The following is an 18,962-nucleotide window of genomic DNA, read 5'->3' as shown; positions in this document are numbered from 1 at the left end:
TTGATACAAAAAGTGGTAAATAAATCTTATTTGATCGTAAATGACAAATTTAATTTATGAAATTATGAGTGGTTGCTAACTTAGTTCTTAGATTTAATAAAATTTTAAAAAATACTAGAAATTATAAATCTATTTTTTTAAAAAAAATTAAGCATCAAATGTTATTTTAGACTTTAAGTATATATTGCTACTATCACTTAAGTCACATTTTTATAGATAAATATTAATAATTGATATGTTATGATAGGAAGAAATTCAAAAGGATGACCTCCTTGTTACTCTAACACTTAAATCATACATTACATGTTATTTTTTGGGAGTGATGATTGTAACGTGTGTTACCATTTAATTGAAATACCTTTTTTAGTTTTGTTAATTCTACTGTTTTTTTTTAGAAAAGTTAATTCTACCTGTTTTAGGAACTAAAGTAACATCAAAATACAATTTCAAAAATTAATTTGGTGATTTAATTTTATGAATAAATTTTTGGTACTTCTATAAACATGTTTTTTTGTCATTTATTTTTTACAATAGGGACAATGAGAATGAATTTAAATTCTTGTGTTTCATTCTTTATTAGGCATACATTAGTGGATAAACAACTTTTCTTGCAGTTAACTTTCATTCTTTATTTTACACTAAAAAAATCTTATAAATTTCAATGCACTATAACAAATTCTAATGTACTAAGAGTGTGTTTTTATACCACCAAAATCGTGGTGGATCCAAAAATTTACATAAAATACGTGATTTTTCAGAAGCAACAAGGAGTTACTTCAAAGACCCCGTGATTTTAATCTCGATTCTGTGTGATTACACAGTCATTCCAAACAAACCACAAATGAAGAAAAAAAATAATGCTTCCAAAGTAAAATTAGTTTTGGATTTTCTCAACTTTAATCCAAATAACATGCACATAATCTGCAGTTGAAAAAAAGTTATTCATAGGGGTAGGGCATTATAAAAAATGGAGCTTCTTCGCTTGAAAAGGAGGATGATAAATTTAATAACAGAAAAGAACAGGCCAAAATACTACGTTTATTTAACATATGAAAATGTACTACACTTGGAACTTCCAAGTATCTCACATGAACTAAGCATGTAGCCGGTGAAAGTATTTACACAGTTGTACGATAGCTAAGACAACATATAAGAAATTGACATAAGTTCAAACAAACGATAATAATCCAGGAGTTACACGTGAACAGATCAGATTTTGTCATCAGGGGATTCAGCATAAGAAATTGAAATCAGTTCAGACCTAAACTTGTCATCTTGATCACGGTTTGGTATCATAACCCCGTCTGATTTCTTGCTCTCTAAGGCAGAAGTTGATTCCAGAGTCTTATCAGGTAAAGAGTTAGAAATAGCAATAAGCGACTCTCGTGTCACCTCCTTGGACTCCTTGCTCGGTGATTTGTTATCCATATAACTATATGCCTTTTCTTTTTTCCTACATAAGTCAAAACCAAAATTCTCTGAGATCATCCAAATCCAAGGGATCAGAATCAGATATATTAAATTTTTGTTGTGATACCACATATTTTAAATCTATGTGGTGAAAGTAGGTGAATTGGATCCTTGACTAGGCTGGTTAGACATGCTGACCCGTTTTCAGTCAAACTCAATCAACCCATTCAACCTGGTTGGTTAGTTGACTTCAAACCGGCCACCAGACCAGGTCCAGTGTCCAGGTTTTACAACTACGTTTAACATACAAACACCTATTAGCATGTGGTTAGCTTCTTCCACCCCATTACTACTACCATGCATCAATCATATCTTAAATAGGTCTATAAATGCCTTCACACAGTAAAGGAGATTCATTAGCTTAGCAAACTAAAAAAACATCAATGTTATAACCTAAGGATGAGCAGAGAAGAGAACTGAAGCAGTCAAACATGATCAGTATCACAAGCAGGCTAAAAGGTGAGAGGTCACTTGGTGATCTCACAATAAAATTAACAAAAATTAAAAAATATTAAAAATGTTGAATTGCATATGGCTACTTGCCTACTTCCATATCTGCCTTTACTTAAAAATATTTCCATTAGACCAAAAGAATCAAAAGCCACTAGCTGTACAGGAAAAATTGAGAGAAATATATTTTGTAAATCCAGCATCTCAAAAGTAGCTATAATGATTTCACTAGTAAGAGATTAACCAATTACCCCCTTCAGTAATGAACATCGTATAAGTCCGTTTTTTTTAATCTAATTAATCTATTGAATGCTACAGACAGTACTCAGAGATCATGACATTCAACTAGGCACAATGCATGCATTCCTATCTGACAATCAACATCTCAGATCAAACATGGTTCAGTATAAAATATCCTGTTTCTTCTATGTATCATTTTTAGAAATCTCCTTCAATCAGATATCTTATATAAATTTATAAGATATCTGTTTCAGACCAATTTATAAGATATCTGATCCCACTACACAGATCCACTAAAATTTTGCTTCTACTATTCCTTCAATCAGGTCTTTTTCACTTTTTGCCTAGTCTCATTCCATGACATAAAGATGAATCTCCTTTTTACTACTATTCCTTCAATCATGTCTTTTTTAACTTTTGCCTAGTCTCAGTCCATGATATAAAGATGAATCTGCTTTTTACTCAATTATATTTATTTCTCTATTTAAGGGTATCCTTTCTTGCCACCAGTCGTCTTGATTCAAATAGGCTCTAAAATCCATGTATCAAACACTACCCAATTAGGTTTTACTACTTAAAAAGAGAGAGACAGAAAAAATGAGAGAAAGAAAGAAGATAATCTGCCAATTACAACCATATCTAACAACTCTCAGCTTCTTCAAATTCACACATGCAAGAACAGATTCCAGCATGTATTGTAATACCTTAATATATAGAACTATTGCAAGATTCCTTTGGTACCCTTTGTTTTTGTGAGGCTAAAGGATACCACTGATCATTTATCATTATTTAGTCATGTGTCCCATTTAATTTAATCAAAATGAATATATATATATATATATATATATATATATATATATATATATACACAAAAATAAGTTGATGTATTTCTATTGAGGTTACTTTGGAGAAAGAAACCTCCTAGAATTATTGATGTTAGTTTTTGAGGCACATGATTTTTTATATTTTCATTTAACATTGAAATCGTTGACAGAAGTTTTCTTAACCAAAAAACCATTTGAAGTGAAAGAATGATTCAGTCACATCACAAATCAAAAAGATATATTTCCTGTCAGATTGACAGCTTATGAATTGAAACAATGAAACATGCAAAAACAAAATAACATGAACAATAAATCCTTTTTACTCTTCATACACCAAGCACCATTTCTTTTTTACCATGTATCCATTTTTTTTAAAGTTTGATTATCAGAGGCTAAAGCTTGAAATTACGATTAACTAAGCAAATCTCGAAATAACATAAGCTATACTTAGAAATTGTCAACACAAATCATCAAAAACAATTTTTAGTTCTTAAATTGAATCATCACCCTGAAACCGAACCAACCACACCGATTGCATTGGGTTCATGCAACGGTTCATAAACCCCCAAATTCAAAGTAAGAAATCAACAACACAAATGTTCATTTCGCATACATGCAAATGGTTTATTCAATTCGTTCATCGCCAATCACCCAAAAAAAACATGTTTTTTTATTTTATTATAAATCCCCAATCGCAGAGAAAGAGCGATCAAGAAAACGAGAAGAAAATAATCTATGAGCAAAAAAACAACAAAGGAATCCATAACAACAACAATATGGAGTGCGAAGACGAATTTATGGGGGTGGGTAACGAAAAAGAAGGGTGAGGACATATTCGTATTCGTACCTTTGAGGAGGTTGAGAGAGAAATTTACGAGAAATACGAAGAAGAAACCTTTGAAGTAGGAAAAACGAGACCCTTTCCAACGAAACTACGGCTTTTTCAGAATGCGATTAAGATTCGGGATATGCAATTTAAGAGACTCACGCGCTTTTCGGCTTCTGTCAGAAACTTGCATGACTTAATTTATCCCAAAATCACTAACAACTATAAAAGATAATCATTAGCAAATCCATTATCATAAAGGAGAATTAAACAGTATACTTTTATTGAATAAATTTTGTGTACTTTAATTAGGGGTGACAACATGTCAGTTCCATGTCAGATCAGATTTTTTTCAAAAATAAATTAGATTTAGAATTTTATAAAGAGGAAAAGAATATTCAACTATCCAATTATTTTAAAATAATTATTTTTAAATAATTTAAAGAAAATTTATAATTGAATCACAATATTTTATATCATGGGTACATATTTATTAAACTCTTTCGTAAAAGTCTATTTGAAAAAAAAATCAAATTTTAGATCATTTTAAAAATATTTTAAGTTTTTTTTTTTATAATAGGAAAACATAAACAATAAAGCCTACCCTTGACCATCTTTAACGAGAATGGTGCTAAGTGCAGGGGAAGAATTACACCACAAACCAAAATGTTGGGTATGAAAGTAAATACAAATATAAATTATAATTTTTTGTTAATATTATTTTTTATAGGAAAATAAAATAACTTTTCAGTATTATCATTAGAGTTTGATGCTTATATATTGACAGGGTAAAATAATTTTATATTATCATTTAATCATAAATCGTTATTTGAATTACTTCAAGATAATTATTTTAAAGAAAATAAATTTATTATATATATAATGAACTGTGATGGAATAACTATATAAAAAATTACCATGGTAATTTATAGTCATTTTTTTCTTATAATTATATTAAAATTATTATAACGCATCAAAATTATACATTTGTTTACCTTTTAAAAAGATCATGAATGTTTATGTACTATTTATGATCCACAAAATCTACTTTTACTTGGTACTCAGAGACATATGTCAACCCTTCACATCTCCTCATACAGGAGCACAGTTTGACCCTTAGCAACCAGATTCTCCAACAAACAAATTATCTCTAACATATTAATATTCAAATGTATTTAAATATATTATCTATTGGCATATATTAAATTATATATAATGCCACACATTATCTACAAGGTATGATTATCTTGTACCTTTTATTTATAAGCAAATGTTTATATTAACATGATTTACAAGCTCTCGTCTATTATCTACAAGCCGGGAATTATTTACAAGTCTATAATAGTCCCTACAAACAAGGACCATTAACCACGCTCAACTAATATAAATACAAGTTTCGTCGAATCCCTCAACACGACGATCACATACGATCATACACAAACTCAGCACACAACAACAAAGCCTGTGTCCCTCTATCTTTTTCGCTCATATATATGAGCCTTATCAAACATATACTTGTTTTATTTACCTAACTCATATTTTTACTTGAGCGTCGAAGTCCTTTGGTATGCAGGTCTCCCCTCCTATCAAAGGCACTCCTCCAAGCTGATGTGTGAAGTTCAGGACCCCACTTAACCACATCCTCCTTGACATGTCATGGTTCCGGATTTTGGTAAGAACAATTTACCTACATTAAAAATGAAACATATAATTTTTTATATCGAATAACATATAAGTTTATTGAGTGATAAATTTTTTTATGTTTTATTTAGAAGGCCTATTACAAAATAGGTTGTTTAACTAAGTAATCTTGAATGTAATAAACTTATATCATATTAAGGTGTTAGAATTTACTCTTATGAAATTTAGGAATCGAGGTCAATGATCGTTTATAAACATTATCTTTTCTTAACTCATCGAGGTACCTTTCACAAAGGATAAAATAGTGAAAGTTCACCGAATATCTAAACAGACAATACCTTGAATACAAAGACTCTAACAATACCAACAAACTTGAGATTGGAACACTTTGGGTAGCAACAATTTTGATTTTCAGAGTTTATAGTTTAATTCACATGAAGTTTCCTCAATGATCTATGAGTCTATTGTCTATGTAAAGAAAAATTAGACTTATATAAAAAATTTAATATGAAATAAACCTTTAAATAGACTCAAGTTAAATTTTTTAAACCGACCAAGTCTATTTAAGCAAAACCTTGTTTCACCTGACTTTTTCATAAGTTGGAAGGATATCTTTCTCTGATTTTGAGAAGCATGTTTCTAGCCTAGCATATTGGTTTCTTGGCTCTGTTATAGGAACATTCTGTAGTTGTTCCTTTGGTGGATTTTTGTAACTGAGATATTCCTGTGCTTTCCATCGGACACGTCTTGTGTTTATGAATATATATATAAAATTCTAAAAAAAAACCCTAGTCTTTTCTTATCTCTAATTTCAATGAAAAAGACTAATTTAATGTGATGTTGTGGAAGACTAGCCTTATAAAACTACGTGGTTGTGTTTGATTTTGGGGTACTAAATAAGTTTTGAAATTAGACCACCTACATCTACATTCTATGTGAAATTGCATGTGCAGAGTACAAATATTATAGCCGAAGTAAATTAATTTTCAACAAAAAGTGTAGTTAAACAAACGGAATCTTTGACTTGTTAACATTTTTTCATAATAGAGTCTGAAAGCATTTATTGAACTCAAGCACAATACAGCATTGGCACTAGTGTGATCATAAAGAACGATGAACAAGGCAATTTCATGCCTTCTTATGAACCTCACAAATAGGGGGAAATAGGTCAGACCGGTCTACAGGGACTTATGACCTGACCTACATAAAGTTTGGTCTGAACTGACCTATTTAATTAAAATGGTAGACTCAGACTTTTTTAAAAGCTTATTAAATTAAATAGACCAGACTTAGGCTTATTAAAAAGCCTTATAAGCTTGATAAGTCGGCCTATATATATATATATATTATTTTTTGGGTACCAATATATAATATTATTTTTTGGATACAATTAATTTTTTTTGAAACTATCAGACTTTGATTACACATTACTGTTCCATAACTTCTATTCTTATAATCAAGGACTTTAATTACAATTTAGGTGTGAGTCATGTGCCCTTTTATATTCCTCATTATTTTGATTGACTTTCTTTTTTCTTTAACTTTCTTATTACGTTCCTACTCCATAAAATATTAAATATTTATTGTGAAGAAGACTTTTAAAAAAGCTATTAGGCCATACCGGACTTTTAAAAAGGCCAGGCCAAGCCAAAATAAAAGCCTTTGATAGGCTATAGGCCTGGCTCAGGCCTCAAAGATTCATCATAGACTAGGCTCAGACCTTCCAAAGCCTGGTCTGACCTATTCCCACCCCTACTCTCAAGCACATGAAGCTTTACATCTGCAACTTGTTACCCCGAATGGCAACATTGTAAAGAAGCTATGTTTTTTTAAAGCTGGTGTAGATGACCATCGAGTCATAGGCATGATGACACAAATGAACTTCCATAGTGTTCGGACAATTTAAAAGTTTAAGGAATTTATAATATATAATTTTTTGTTACATAATATATATAAAAATTCAATATTACAATTAATTCTTTTATTATTTTTTAGATATTTTATTTGAATAAATTAATTTAAATTTATTATGTTTCAAACTATTTATTTGAATAAAAAAAATTCAATTTTTGTTATTTGTAAAAAGAAATTAAAATATTTATTTTTGAAAGTGAGATTTTAATATGAAATTTTATTAAACAAGCATTAGCTATTTTTTAATAAAGAAAAAAATAGTTTAAAAATTAGAAATTTTGTAAAAACTTAAAAGATTAATTATACAAGTTTTTAATTGATAACATTGTTAATTTGATATGAAATTGATATATCTTTCATAGGATACAATCTCACTCAAGTAAGATACTAAGATAAGATTATCATGAACAACGCCTCCAATTAAGTGGTGGATCTAGGACCCAAGGCCACTGGAGATAATATATTTAGAAAAGTTAATCCTAATAGCATAAAAAGGTGAGAAAATGAGGTAATGAGTTCAAACACATAAAAATAAGAATTGTAAATGTAAATTTTAAGATAAATATATGTGATTTTATTAAAATGAGCGTACATTTGCCCTCCCTCATATACATATAGGTCCGCCCTACCCTCCAAATACTTAACATAATTGTATACTCAAACTCAAATTTTAGACCATGAATTAAGTCGAAATAACCTTATGGCAAGTAATCTAAGCATTCATTGATAACTTTTGATTGTTAATAAAAAGTCTAAATACTTGTCATTAAAATCATATATTTTAAAATAAATAAGAATAGAAAGAGGTGTGAAAGACAAAGGGGGAAAGGGAAGGAGGAAGAGGTGAATAAGGAAGGAGGAAAAGGAGAGTGTGGTGCAAAAGAGAAGAGGGATGTGCATGAAAAGAAGAGGTAGGGATAGAAGAGATAGAGCAAAAAAAGGTGTGAAAGAGAGAGAAGTTCATAAGAGAGGTGAGGAAGAGATATGCAAGAGATAGAAAATGAGATATGTGTGAAGAAGAAGGAGGTGCAAAAGAGAAAGAGAGGGGACACAGATAAAAATGCACAAGTGCTCACGATCGGTTGCTTCTCGAGAATTTTCATAACCGTGTTGCGTGTTGTGCAAAAATTGACATAGTTCTCTTGTGCAAGAGATAGGGTAACCACTAGGGATATTTACACAAATGGACCATGAACAACCACATAAGTGAACTTGGCACCACACTTTGACTCAAAACCTTAAGGTTCATGTTAATGGGTCTTGCTCTCACTTATATGGTGCTCAACCTTCTCATTCCCACATGATGTGGGACTTCACCTTACACTTGTACTCTAACAATCTCTCCCTTAAGTGTGAGTCTCATCCACATGGTAGCCTCCATTGTTTTCTTGTGTTCTCTGGACTTGGACTTCTTCCTACCACTAGAACCCTTGTCTTGTGTCCTTCCACGTTCTTGTTTTCCCTTCACGTACATACCATCGTCTTGCAAACTCCCCATTGCATTTTGTCTCCATTGAGAGTGAGACATAAGTGCAACCTGTATTGCCTCCAGACTAATTGAATTTTTCCCGTACATTAAGGTTGTCACCAAATGTTCGTAAGAAGAAGGCAAAGAACACAACAAAATACATGTCTTATCCTTGTCCTCAACCTTTACATCAAACCTTGTGAGATCACTGATAATTTGATTGAAGACATTCATGTGCTGTTGGAGATATGAACCCTCCTACATCTTTAGCCCATATAGTTTCTATTTCAGATATAGTTTGTTCGTCAACGATTTTGACATGTATTGACTCTCCAATTTCTTTCATACCTCCCCCAGAGACTTTAACTCCATCACGTGATAGAGGACCTCGTCTGCCAAACACAAGCATAACCCTTTCTTGCAACTCCTCCCAATCCAAAGCCTTCGTATTATTAGGTTTTTATTTGCATAGCGCCTTCAGAAGACCTTGTTGTGCCAACAAATCCTTAACTCGCCTTTGCCACATTCCGAAATTCCAAGCTCCATCAAATTTTCCCACTTCGAATTTGGCCCCAAGAGTTAAGCGCCATCTGATACCAATTGTTAGCAAAATCACACAAACATACGCAAACACAAGAGATTTAACGAGGCTCGACAATTATGCTTATGTCCTTGAAATTTACACCAATGAGCCATGAATAACCACATAAGTGAACTTGACACCACACTTCCACACTTTAACCTAAAATCCTAAGGCTCGAGTTTATGGGTTTTTTCCTCACTTATATGGTGCTGAATTTTTCCATTTCTATCTGATACCAATTGATGTGCGTTTGAGGGGAGGGGGGAGGGATAAGCCGAGGAAATTTATACCAATGAATCATAAGCAACTACATAAGTAAACTTGACACCACACTTTTACCGAAAATCTTAAGACTAAGGTTTATGAATCTTTCTTTCACTTATATGATGTTCAACCTTTTCATTCCTGCATGATGTAAAACTTTACCTCATACTTGTACTCCATCAATCTCCTCCTCAAATGTGAGTCTCTACCACATGATAGACTCCCTTAAGCATAAGTCATTTTCATCCACGAGCATTTTATGATTGTCATTAGAGCTCACATGCTCAAGATACTTGCATCGCCATTCTACCCACGGGACATACTACCTAGACCCACTGCCAGGAATTTCGATAGAAAGGATCCTCAGTCCTACGATCCAACGCCAATCCATCTTGTCTGAACCAATCTCAAGTCAATCCATAAGCTTTGATACCAATTGTTATGCATTGAGGGGGGAAAATCAAGGAGATTTATACCAATGAACTATAAGCAACCACATAAATAAACTTTACACCACACTTCAACCAAAAACTTTAAAACTCAAGTTTATGGGTCTTACATTCACTTACATGATACTCATCCTTTTCATTCTTACACCATATAAAACTTAACTTTACAATTGTATTTCAACAAGTTTTCTATCCAAGGCGGGGAAACCTTTTCCATTTAAGGGGATTAAAAAGAAGGAAAAAACAAAAGTGATGTTAAAAAACTTTAAATTAAAATTGGATAAGTGAACATTTTTTTGGGTTGAAAGAAAAGGGCAAATAAGAGAGAAAACGAGAGTTCAAAGAGACTAGAAAAAGAATTTCTATAATCTTTTATTTTAAATGTTAATTGAAATACGTTCATTCTACTAAAAAAAATGCCGTGCTAAACTTTCTATCATTTTGAAAATTCTTCATATTCAATATATAAAAACAACTAGATTTTATGTGATATTTTAAATCTACTTAAAAATTGAATTCCTCCCTCAAAACTCCCCATCCATACACATTGTTATTTTCATATGGAGAAAATTCATTCTACAGGATTCATTTGTATGGGAAAATCTATACTGTAATAACACATCTTATACCCTTGTTCTTACCCCTTAAACTAGCACCCTACATATTCCTATTCTAGGAAGTACAAATTATGGCAAAAATTAGCATATTCTTTTATGCCACTCTGCTAGCTTAGTGAGCAAAGAACTGCAAATTAGAAATTTTATCCGCGCCAGCTGTTAGACCTCTTTGCTTCAAAGGCAGCTCCATCATTAAGCATGTCATGTGCATCAGTTTCCATTCCCAGCTTTGAGAGGGCAAGAGCCTGCAAGTAGAATGCAGTTGGCCAATCCGGTATGCATACCTGTGCTTGCATGGCATCTCTTAATGCAAGTTCTGCTTGATCATTCATCAAGTAGGAGAAGGCTCTCCTTGCAAACACAGTAGCAGAAGGAACAGACATCATAACCACCAACTGTTAATGCAAAGAAATAAAGGGCAGTCAGACTATGACTTCAGAATAGGAATATATCTTAAGAACATATTGAGATTTTTATATTGAGACAATCAATAAGCCAAAACCGGTTAAAAAAAAGAAAAGTGAAACAGTGAATCTACCTTAGAATAATACTCGATTGCATTTTTGAAATCCTTGTCTCTGAATGCAATATCCCCAAACTTTTTTGTGTTCAAGATATCTTGTACTTGTTGTGTCCATTCTTGGAATGAAAGCTGCAATTACATTTTCAGTTAAGGGACAAGATAAATCACAAAAATAGTTGGCAACACAACCAGAGGTTAACCGTTAACATGTGAGATTTACATTTATAGTCTTATTTGTGCCTTAGAAGTAAAACAACTACAATTTTGTGTTGTAGAAATAGCACCTTATCCTTTAATGCAATGCAACAACAGAGCAACCATTCATGTCAGTAACTAATAGTGTGTTTATTTTATGTCTTTCTCAGTTTCGAAGGCACATTTAACACTGACAGAACTATCACAGTTCACATATCATTGGCGTTCAACGTTATACAACTATTATATGCAAGTCAATGTGTGGCATAAAAACTCAAGTAAAATATAATCTCTTATTGCGTATTGGCAATGAGCCAACCCCAAACAGAAGAACAACTGAAATGTGAATGAGTGAGATAACAGGAATGTTAACCATGCCAGCAGGTATAATAAATCAGCTACATGCAGAATACTTCAGTAAAATGACTCAACCTTAATTTGCATATCCAAACATCCTACTCATAATATTGTCAACTTTGTAGTAACTAATTAAACCTGTGTTGCAGGCAAAAAATGTGGTGATTTGGCATACCTCATTTTCTGCACCTTCTTCATCTTTATAACCTGTTTTTAACAATATATCATGCACAGCAGTAAGATCCATCCTAGCACAAGCCTTTCCAAGAGGAGAAAGCATGGTTGGTAGCACTGCCACTGCGGTGTTTTTAGTTAGGCCCATTAACACAAGAGATGCTACCTGTAAAAAGAGGGAGCAAATTCAAAATGATGAACAAAGATTTTAGACAAAGAGAAGGAAACCAGGAAAATGAAATTGAACACAGTTGGAATGGAATGGAGATAAAAGAACAGCAAATGTAAATTGAAGGTCAACATTGAAAGCAAAAACAAAAACCAAACCTCTTTCTGCCTTTGAAGAGGCGCAACGGCAGTAAGAAGGAACTTAATTTCAGGTCGTTCTCTGGCCTCAAACTGAAGACATTTTGAAGCAAGCTCAACCAACTTTGTAGCATCGTCGTTTGCATATTGCCCTTCTAGAGAAGAGTCCATCAACAACAAAACATTTTTCCCTCTGATTAGGTCCAAAGCCTGAAGAACAAAATCAGTCTCTATTAACAACTTCCATACACTTGTGTCCCATATACCATGTTCAACTTCATATGATTTAACTATGCAGTGTGACTAGGCATTTATGTATCAAGTGAAGACGTCAAAGGATTCCAAGTAATAATGAAATGAATCATTCCTATTTTATGCTACGTAAACATAACTTCAACTAGAAAGAAACCTTAATATCCAGCAGCATGCAAGAGGGTCTAGAGTGGTACCAACTTTTTACCAGCATACGTTCAGTGCAAATTCTCATAACCAGAAAGTCATAACCAGGCAATAGTCACATGAGTTGGATTAGATCATATGATTCATATCAAACCCAATGGAATCCAGAAAATGTAGGGTAACATAGAATGCTTATCATGTCTTATGAAACAGAATAAAACATAAAGCATGTTCTTATATGAATGCAGAGACTGAATTTTCTTAGAACGCAACATACATGGCTTGGAGGAATGTGCTTGCCACTTAAAAGATCCAGAAGAACAGTTCCATAACTGTAGATCACACTCTCTGGGATTATCCTGCCTGCAGGTGTTGTTAAGTATCATATTGTCATTAATTATAGTTAGCAAGACTTCTAATAAGACAGTTCTGAAACAATCAATGGAACATCAGGTAAAACAATGCTGCAAATGAACCAAACAAACATTTTATTCTTTTTAGACTCTAACACATTGAGAAAATCAAAATTCTGCTCTACTACTATTCAGTATATATGAACATAATAAGCCCATGCCATCAAATGTATATAAATCCATGTCAATCATTGTTGGGAATTCCATCAGAAACATAAGTAAAATCTTCAACCATCAATAGTTATCCAGAAAAATACATGTTGGCAAATATTATACCTGTTCGCAAAAATTCAGGTGGAGTATAAGCTAAATTAGTACTGTAGCTTTTCCCATCTCGACTATTTTTCATAAGCCCAAAACTAGATAAGCGGGGATCACCATCCTGACAGAAATGAATAAATTAGTAACAAATTTCAATCCATAATTTAGACATGTACTAATGAACCAATGATGTTCATGGCATTTATGACATTCCTCGCGTACAAGTGTATGAATAAAATGACAATTAGGTACGGGCTATGATCTGGAGAAGACAGGGATGAAGTATCAAAGACAAACAACAAAGCTAAAAAATATACCTAAAACAGGAAAAATGGATCATGCAGAATATATTTCACAACAAACACTGAAAATATGGTGACATAATATACAAAACAATGAGAGTTCATAATGATAGATTCATAATCTTACCTCATCAAAAAGAATCCTATATGCATTCAGATCATGATATATTTTATGGTTTTCCAAGCTACAATGATCTAGTGCCTGGGCAACATGGTATGCAACTCTGACACGCATTTCCCATGGTAATGGTTGCTTGTCCCCTGTGACATAGAATCACAGAATTCATCTAAGTAAGAAATTAAGCAAAGTGATAATCAAACTACCTTTTTTCAAGTGAAACAGATGCTACTAGATTACTTATTACTTGAACTAATTATCAAACTACAGTTGACAATACTTCTCTGCTTTCGCTTTTCACTGTGCTTTTCTTTGAGAGGGGGTATTTGGACTTTATATAAAGTACATCAAATCATGAACAAACCAGAAAGTATTAACAATAGGATAGAACAGGATTAAGAAATGAGGTTGATAGAAATATAACTTGGAGACTATTTCTAGAAAGATAAACGAATCAACATAGAATTTTTCCAGAAAGCTTGAAACATTTCATCATTATATTTATTGCTAAGACTCTGTTATGATTTTCAATTATTTACTGCAATTAGTGGTGAGGAATACCAGAATTTGAAAGGATTATATTTTATGCTACTTCTGCTTTGGGGTGAAGTTCTTTGCTTCTTGATAGTGTTCAGCTAATGTAGCAATGTCCCTTTCAAAGGGATTTCTTCGTTGGATATGTGGAGATGTTGGTCAGCTTTGCTTAACTAATCAGCTTGCCTTTGCTTTTTCTTTTCTGTTTTGGATGATATATGTTTCTGTTCCTCTGTTATCTCTGACAATCTTTTTTTTCTTCTAATCAAACACTAATTATTTCAACGGATCAAAATCTTTTCTAAACTCAACTATAAGTATAAAAAGGCAGTTTTTGATGGAACTTAGAGCAAGAAACAAAAACAGGATAGATGGTCATTCAACATAGTCCAATATCTTTTATAGTTGACACCATACAGAAGATAACCAGCAAATAGGAAAAGCAATTTAGATTGCAACTAACATGACTACTAAACCAGATAAGACTAAACTAAAGCTACCCTTGTTCACATACAAAAAAAGACTAGTACAGTTGAGCTATGCTTGGTTTGGGTTAAAATGGAAAGGAGGAAACCGACAATATCTCTAAATTTGACTTGTTCAACCACATGACCTTTCTGCATTTTCTTAGTTCCAAGAGTCCATTTTCACTCCAAAAAAAGACATAGCCTTAAAACCTTGAATTGTACAACTTATATTGGCCAACAACTAAAATAAATGTATCATTTTTGTCTCAGTAAAAACCATATTAACACTTCTTATAACATGCTGTTCAGGCCTCGGGCAAAATTACACGAATGAGGTAAAAGTTTAAGACCAGGCAGCTCTGTCTTATAAGAAATGAAGGCCACAAGGACTTTCCACCAGATCTAAAGACAGCAAGTCAACAAGGAGAATGACAAGAGAGGGAAAAAAAGTACTAGAGCTTTAATGACTGCTAACAAAGTTGAATGAAAGGATATAGAGAAGTACAGTGAAAGAGATGTTTGGACAAAGTATCATTTGGCATGTACTCAGCAACCAAGAGCCTTTCATCTCCTTCAGCACAACAACCAATTAGATTCACCATTCTCTTGTGCCTCACTTTCCCAACTCCAGCTGCCTCTGCCTGACCAAATCAAAACCATTAACAAAAAAGCTTGCATTCCCAAAACCATTAACAAAATATAATGTGAAAAAAATGCATGAAGGAAAATCCTTAAAGAAAAGTGAGAGAATCCTCAACTTTATCTCTTCAGTCAAACCCCAAAATGCACAAGAGAATCCACAAAAATTAACAATTTTTTCTCTAAAACAACTAAATACTTGTCATTCTCCTCCTATTCCTTATTTTCCTTCAATTTCTCAGAAACCAAATTGAGAACTAAATCAACTAAATAAAGTTGTTGATTCCTCTCACCATGAACTGTTGAGCATCAGGCCAAGACAGTTTGGAGAAGCGTTTCACAGCAACTAACCGATTGTTCTCAAGCTTCCCTCTGTAGACCACATTGGGAGCTTTCTCACCACTCTCAGAAACAATGTAATCTGTGCTGAACTCATTTGTGGCCCTTCTAAGCTCAATCAGACCATACTCTTTGAATGCTTGAACCTGACACTCTTGATCAACATCATCACCACCATTCCCTTCAGAAAATAAAAAACAACAAACAAAAAACCAAATAAAAAAAAAAACAAACTAAAAACCAAAACTTTCTCAAACCAACACCAAAACAAGAGCAATAGAACCATCCCCCATTTAGCTCCAAACCCCATCAGTGCTAGATTTTCACAAACCCCACCAAAAAAAGAAGAAACATTTCCATTTTCCACACAACTTGAAAACCGAAACAGTGAAAAAAAATTCCAAAAGGTAAAAAGAGTAAAAGGGTGGACCTGGATCGGGTTTTTTGGAGTCTGGCAAGGCAGTAGGAGGGTCTTCAGGGGAGTGAAGATGTGCGGTTTTTGAGTGTAAGCAACCCATGGTTTTGGTTATGATTGTGAAATGATTAATATGATTATGATTATTATGGCTGTGAGTAATATATAAGTGGGGGTGGTCTACATAGAAACAAAAGGTGAAACTTGAAAAGATTACTATAAGACTAGATTGGTATAGGGGGGCATGATGAGATACGTGAGCAGTAGCAGACAAGAGTGATGGTTCAATGGGTTTGATATGATATGTTAAACCGAAAATGTTGCAAGTCACTGAGTCACTGCTACTTTGCTTGTTGCAGCGGCGGAAACACAGAGGAGAGAGAGAGATGAAAAGGCCAAAACTCAAAAGGTAAGTAAGTAAGTGTGAAAAAGAAGAGAGAGATGAAGGGATGAAAGGAGCAGAGAAGGTCACATGACAGTGTCTTTCATGAAGCACGTGCTGCACCAGGTGGGACTGAGAACTAGTAAGAGAACCATTTTCCACATAATTATTTTATTCTATTTTTACTTTTTTCATAAAATTGAAAATTTGTGATTTACGTCATCCAACTACACGTGAATCAACTAATATAAACATCTGTGTAAATTAGTAAATGTTTATGAAAGTGTTAAAGACAACGTAACCCAGAAACGACACTCAAGTTGATTAGTGTATGTTTGAATAGTTGTTGAAAACTCATTTAACGGAAAAAACACTGAAATTACTCCTTTGTTATCTTTGAGAAAAGGATCTTTACATTCAACCAAAACGGTTTCGCAGAAACAACTTTAGACGTTTTTGCTTCGAAACATGATTTTTCTCATTAAATGATTTTAATTTATTTTTAAGAGTGTGTTTAATTTGCTAAAGAAACAAGAGAGAACACTATCAAAACAAGTAATGAGTTATAAGATAACTTTTTGTAGGTGATAGATACATATGTGTTGTATCTTATTTAATGTGTTTATATATTGAATAAAATAATGTAAATTTTATGCATTAACAATACCTTGATAGTGCAACAAAGGGGAGACACCTCCACATAGGAGGCACGCCCCTTACACCATTGGGCGCAGGGTCTGGCGATGCGAGACAACCACATGGAGGGCGATGGTGCGCAACACGGTCTCGCCAAAATTGGTCAAAAGAAAAAAAAACATAGTGAGGAAGAAAAAGATTATGATCAGAATATTTGAATAAATTAACAATAAAAAAAATAATGAGGAAAAAGAGAACAATAACAATTTATAGGACTCTTCAACGGCCAAGGTATAACTTTTAGAGAAGGAGATGTGTATAAAAAAGTAAAATAATATAAATAATATTATATATTTGCTTTTTTTAGATACTAGACAAAAAAGTTATACTAAATTTAATAAGTTATAAATTTTTTATATTTGTTCGGTCGATTGTTTTTTTTTTTGTTTTGTACTGTCCAAACATTTCTTTTAAATCAAACCTTAAATAAATATTTTGTATTAGTGAGTCCTTTATTTCTTAGTAAATTAAACACACCTTAAGTATAGCCCCAATCACTTGAATTAAAAGTTTTTGTTCGAATTCTAAATTCTAAGTTCTAAGTTTTTGCTTCGAAACATGATTTTTCTCATTAAACGATTTTAATTTATTTTTAAGAGTGCGTTTAATTTGCTAAAGAAACAAGAGAGAACACTACCAAAATAAGTAATGAGTTATAAGATAACTTTTTGTAGGTGGTAGATACATTTGTGTTGTATCTTATTTAATGTGTTTATATATTGAATAAAATAATGTAAATTTTATCGTAAAATTCTAGATGCATTAGCAACACCTTGATAATGCAACAAAGGAGAGACACCTCCACGGAGGAGCCACGCCCCTGACGCCACTGGGCACGGGCCTGGGGATACGAGGCAACCACATGGAGGGTGATGACGCCCAACACGGCCTTTCGAAATTAGTCAAAAGAAAAAAAAACATAACGAGAAAGAAAAATATTACGATGAGAATATTTAAATAAATTAACAATAAAAAAAATAATGAAGAAAAAGAGAACAATAACAGTTTATAGGACTCTTGTCAGCGACCAAGGTATAACTTTTAGAGAAGGAAATGTGTATAAAAAAGTAAAAAAATATAAATAATATTATATTTTTACTTTTTTTTAGATGCTGGACAAAAAGTTATAGTTTTTGATATTTGTTCGGTTCATTGTTTTTTTTTGTTTTGTATTGTCCAAACATTTCTTTTAAATCAAACCTTAAATAAATATTTTGTATTAAATTAAACACACCTTAAATATAGCCCCAATCACTTGAATTAAAAGTTTTTGTTCGAATTCTAATTTCTAAGTATACAAGTAAGATATTTACTATCCATAATTCTCTTATCCATCTTAAATAGGATTATAATGTGTGTTCTATAAAAAAATTACAATTTACAACGTCAGCTTGTAAGAATGTAACAGGCATGAAAAATATACATAACCCTATCTCAAATATGCAAACATGACTACAGAAAATGTGTGGAACCGGTGTGTTCCTTCCTACTCCATGTTTTAAGGGTTATGTGTCCGCTTTTAGTTTCTTGTGGCGTTGGGTGTGCGATGCAAGGGACCGTGAGACCCAAAATCCAGTGACAACCAACGTGATCAAAAGTGAATCGCCTTTGCTTTCTCTTTCTCTTATTATGTGAGATAAACTTCAACAACAATAATGGTCAAAACCGGTTACAAACGATACTTTTGCCACATCTT

The 18,962-nt window shown here is 32.7% G+C and overlaps 1 protein-coding gene and 1 long non-coding RNA gene across 2 annotated transcripts; both read right to left on the bottom strand.

Moving 5' to 3' along the window:
• Positions 1-1,022: 1,022 nt before the first annotated feature.
• On the bottom strand, positions 1,023-4,069 carry LOC100795795 (uncharacterized). The gene is made up of 2 exons (XR_003265249.2): positions 3,832-4,069; positions 1,023-1,453 (listed from the first exon to the last, which is right to left on the bottom strand). It is a non-coding gene; the product is annotated as an uncharacterized lncRNA (long non-coding RNA).
• Positions 4,070-10,645: 6,576 nt separating this feature from the next.
• On the bottom strand, positions 10,646-16,679 carry LOC100795258 (serine/threonine-protein kinase BSK2). The gene is made up of 10 exons (XM_003549926.4): positions 16,204-16,679; positions 15,728-15,954; positions 15,301-15,436; positions 13,804-13,937; positions 13,390-13,495; positions 12,978-13,063; positions 12,323-12,511; positions 11,997-12,161; positions 11,285-11,398; positions 10,646-11,141 (listed from the first exon to the last, which is right to left on the bottom strand). The coding sequence occupies exons 1-10, from the start codon at positions 16,289-16,291 to the stop codon at positions 10,890-10,892; spliced, it is 1,497 nt and encodes a 498-aa protein (XP_003549974.1). The 5' UTR covers positions 16,292-16,679; the 3' UTR covers positions 10,646-10,889.
• Positions 16,680-18,962: the final 2,283 nt, after the last annotated feature.

Source organism: Glycine max, chromosome 17 (assembly GCF_000004515.6).
Source record: "Glycine max cultivar Williams 82 chromosome 17, Glycine_max_v4.0, whole genome shotgun sequence".
Taxonomy (NCBI): Eukaryota; Viridiplantae; Streptophyta; class Magnoliopsida; order Fabales; family Fabaceae; genus Glycine; species Glycine max.
Note: the sequence above shows the minus strand (reverse complement) of the source record. Positions and strands in the feature narration are given on the sequence as shown.

Excerpts from the sequence above, each read along its gene's own strand:
- LOC100795258 (XM_003549926.4), bottom strand. The coding sequence starts at position 16,291 with ATGGGTTGCTTACACTCAAAAACCGCACATCTTCACTCCCCTGAAGAC. Across the intron at positions 13,496-13,803 it reads ATAGGATTCTTTTTGATGAG|GATGGTGATCCCCGCTTATC; the intron begins GTAAGATTATGA and ends CATTTCTGTCAG. Across the intron at positions 13,064-13,389 it reads ACCTGAATTTTTGCGAACAG|GCAGGATAATCCCAGAGAGT; the intron begins GTATAATATTTG and ends CAACACCTGCAG.